Source organism: Panthera uncia, chromosome A2 (genome assembly GCF_023721935.1).
Source record: "Panthera uncia isolate 11264 chromosome A2, Puncia_PCG_1.0, whole genome shotgun sequence".
Lineage (NCBI taxonomy): Eukaryota > Metazoa > Chordata > Mammalia > Carnivora > Felidae > Panthera > Panthera uncia.
The window spans coordinates 9,280,467-9,282,525 of record NC_064816.1 but is presented as its reverse complement, the minus strand read 5'-3'; the positions used below and the strand labels follow the sequence as shown (position 1 = coordinate 9,282,525).

Genomic DNA, 2,059 nt, shown 5'->3' with positions numbered 1-2,059 from the left:
GACTGTTTCTGCTTTTGTCTTAGGTGGGCTGACCATCTCTTGTCCATCTCTCCTCGTGACGTGCTGAGGGGGCTCTTGCCCCAGACAGTGGGTTGACTGTCCTGTGTTCCCTTGCTTAGCTTCTTACCCTAGTCTTAATTGGTTACCTAATTGTACTCCAGACTGAGGTTCAGGGAGGGATTTTTCTTTGTCAAAAGTTAAGCAACCCAGCTGTTCCGGATAGAGTATAACCAGTGAGTTTTTAGACTTTGACCTTGACCCACAGGAAGAAGTTAACATCATGCTCCAAGGACACACACAGCAACATACTAAATTTTACTTTACTTTGTAACCCCACAGCCCAGGGTAGACTGGTCTGGCTGGTGAGCCATTTCCCCATAATTCACAGAAGTGCCCACTTACCTCCCAGAAACTGGTGGACCTAGGAACGTGGGTGCAGACAGCTACTGGATAGGGTGCAGGTTGTAGAAGCCTATAGGCAGGACAGCAAATTGGCTCGTAGACCTGAGACTAGCTAGCCCTCTGAGTCAAGATAGCTGGCTCATCCAGCCCCCCTCCCCTCTTGGCACCTTCTGTTTGGGTCTTCTGTAGTGTTTCTCAAGTGGGGGGAAATTTAACAATGTCTGGAGATGGTTGCGGGGGGGTAGGGGGGCTTCTACTGGCATCCAGTGGATAGAGACAGGATGCCTTTAAACCTTCAGTGCGCAAGACAGCCCCCTTCCCCAACAAAGTATGACCCTGCCCCAAATGTCAGTAGTGTGGCAGAGAGAAACTGACCTCAGGCTGTGTTTTAAAAGGGCACCCAGAAAAATGGTCATCTTTATGGCTCTGGGATAAAAGGAATCCTGAGCCTGGCTATGCCCCAGACTCCTCATCTGTAAAATGGGAGTGATGCTAATAGTACCTCCGTGAGAGGAGTGTGGTGAAAAGTAATTTAGTTAATGAGTGCCAGCTCTTACTACTGACGCGCACAAGCCCAGGGTAGATGCCCAGCAAAGGGATAGACACAGAGCCCCCTTCCAACCATCCCCTGTTCCCGGGGCCCAGCATCCTCCTGAAGATCTGGCTGTGGCTGGGGGAGACCCAGAAGGCTCCTCGGCCTGGACCCTGATATCCTACGCCAGGCCTTATGAATGACGACTGCCTGCGGCCCGGCGACCTCTGACCCGAGGCGCCCGCCGCACCCCTCCCCCGCTGGCAGGTGGACAGAGGCTGCGCCGGGAGGGTGGGGGGAGGCCCTGGCGCCAACCTCGGCTGGCCGGCGGCCGCTGCCGCACTGAGCGGAGGCGGGGGACTGCGGCGCGTACGAGGCCAGGCGGGCGCTCGCCTGGACCGCCTCCTGGGCCTCGAGCGCGGCGCGGCTGCCCGCCAGCCTCTGCCGCCCCGCCCGGCCGGCCCGGGCAGTAGGCTGCATCTCCGCCCCGCCCTCTCACCCCGGGATTGACACTGAACGTTCTGCGGGGGGTTGGCCGGACGGCTCGCCTCCGCCAATTGGCGGCCTCGGTGGGCTGGCCAAGGGCCCTGTCGGGAACCTTAGCCAATCAGGTGCGCCGGCCCGCCCAGCTGAGGCCTCGCAAGCTCGCGAGTGGTGGGGCGTCCGCGGAGCGCGTCACGGAGCCGAGGGCCTATGGAGGCTCGGGAGGGTCGTGTAGGGCCAATGGGCAGCGGCGCGGCGCCGTCACTCAGGGCGGCCTAGGCCAATGAGCGGAGGGCTGCGGGGGCGTCACGGACAGCAGCAGCGGACTTGGGCTGAGGTTCCCGGGCGGGCGGGCGCGGAGAGACGCGGGAAGCAGGGGCTGGGCGGGGGTCGCGGCGCCGCAGCCAGCGCAGCCAACCCGAGGGGCCGCCGCCGCCGCCCAGCGCGCTCCGGGGCCGCCGGCCGCCGCCAGCACCCGCCGCGCCGCAGCTCCGGGACCGGCCCCGGCCGCCGTCGCCGCGATGGGCAACGCCGCAGCCGCCAAGAAGGGCAGCGAGCAGGAGAGCGGTGAGTGCCCGGGCCATGACCCCGATCCCGGCCTCGCGCTGCCAGCCCCCACCCTGTCCATCACCGCCTGGCCCC

At 63.0% G+C, this 2,059-nt stretch overlaps 1 protein-coding gene across 1 annotated transcript in view; it reads left to right on the top strand.

The window, feature by feature from the left end:
* The first annotated feature begins 1,738 nt into the window (after positions 1-1,738).
* Positions 1,739-2,059, top strand: part of PRKACA (protein kinase cAMP-activated catalytic subunit alpha) — a 15,657-nt gene continuing 15,336 nt past the window's right edge. Inside the window, exon 1 of the mRNA XM_049640003.1 lies at positions 1,739-1,984. Within this exon, the coding sequence (XP_049495960.1) occupies positions 1,939-1,984 (46 nt within the window). The 5' untranslated portion in view covers positions 1,739-1,938. The remainder of the gene's footprint in view (positions 1,985-2,059) is intronic.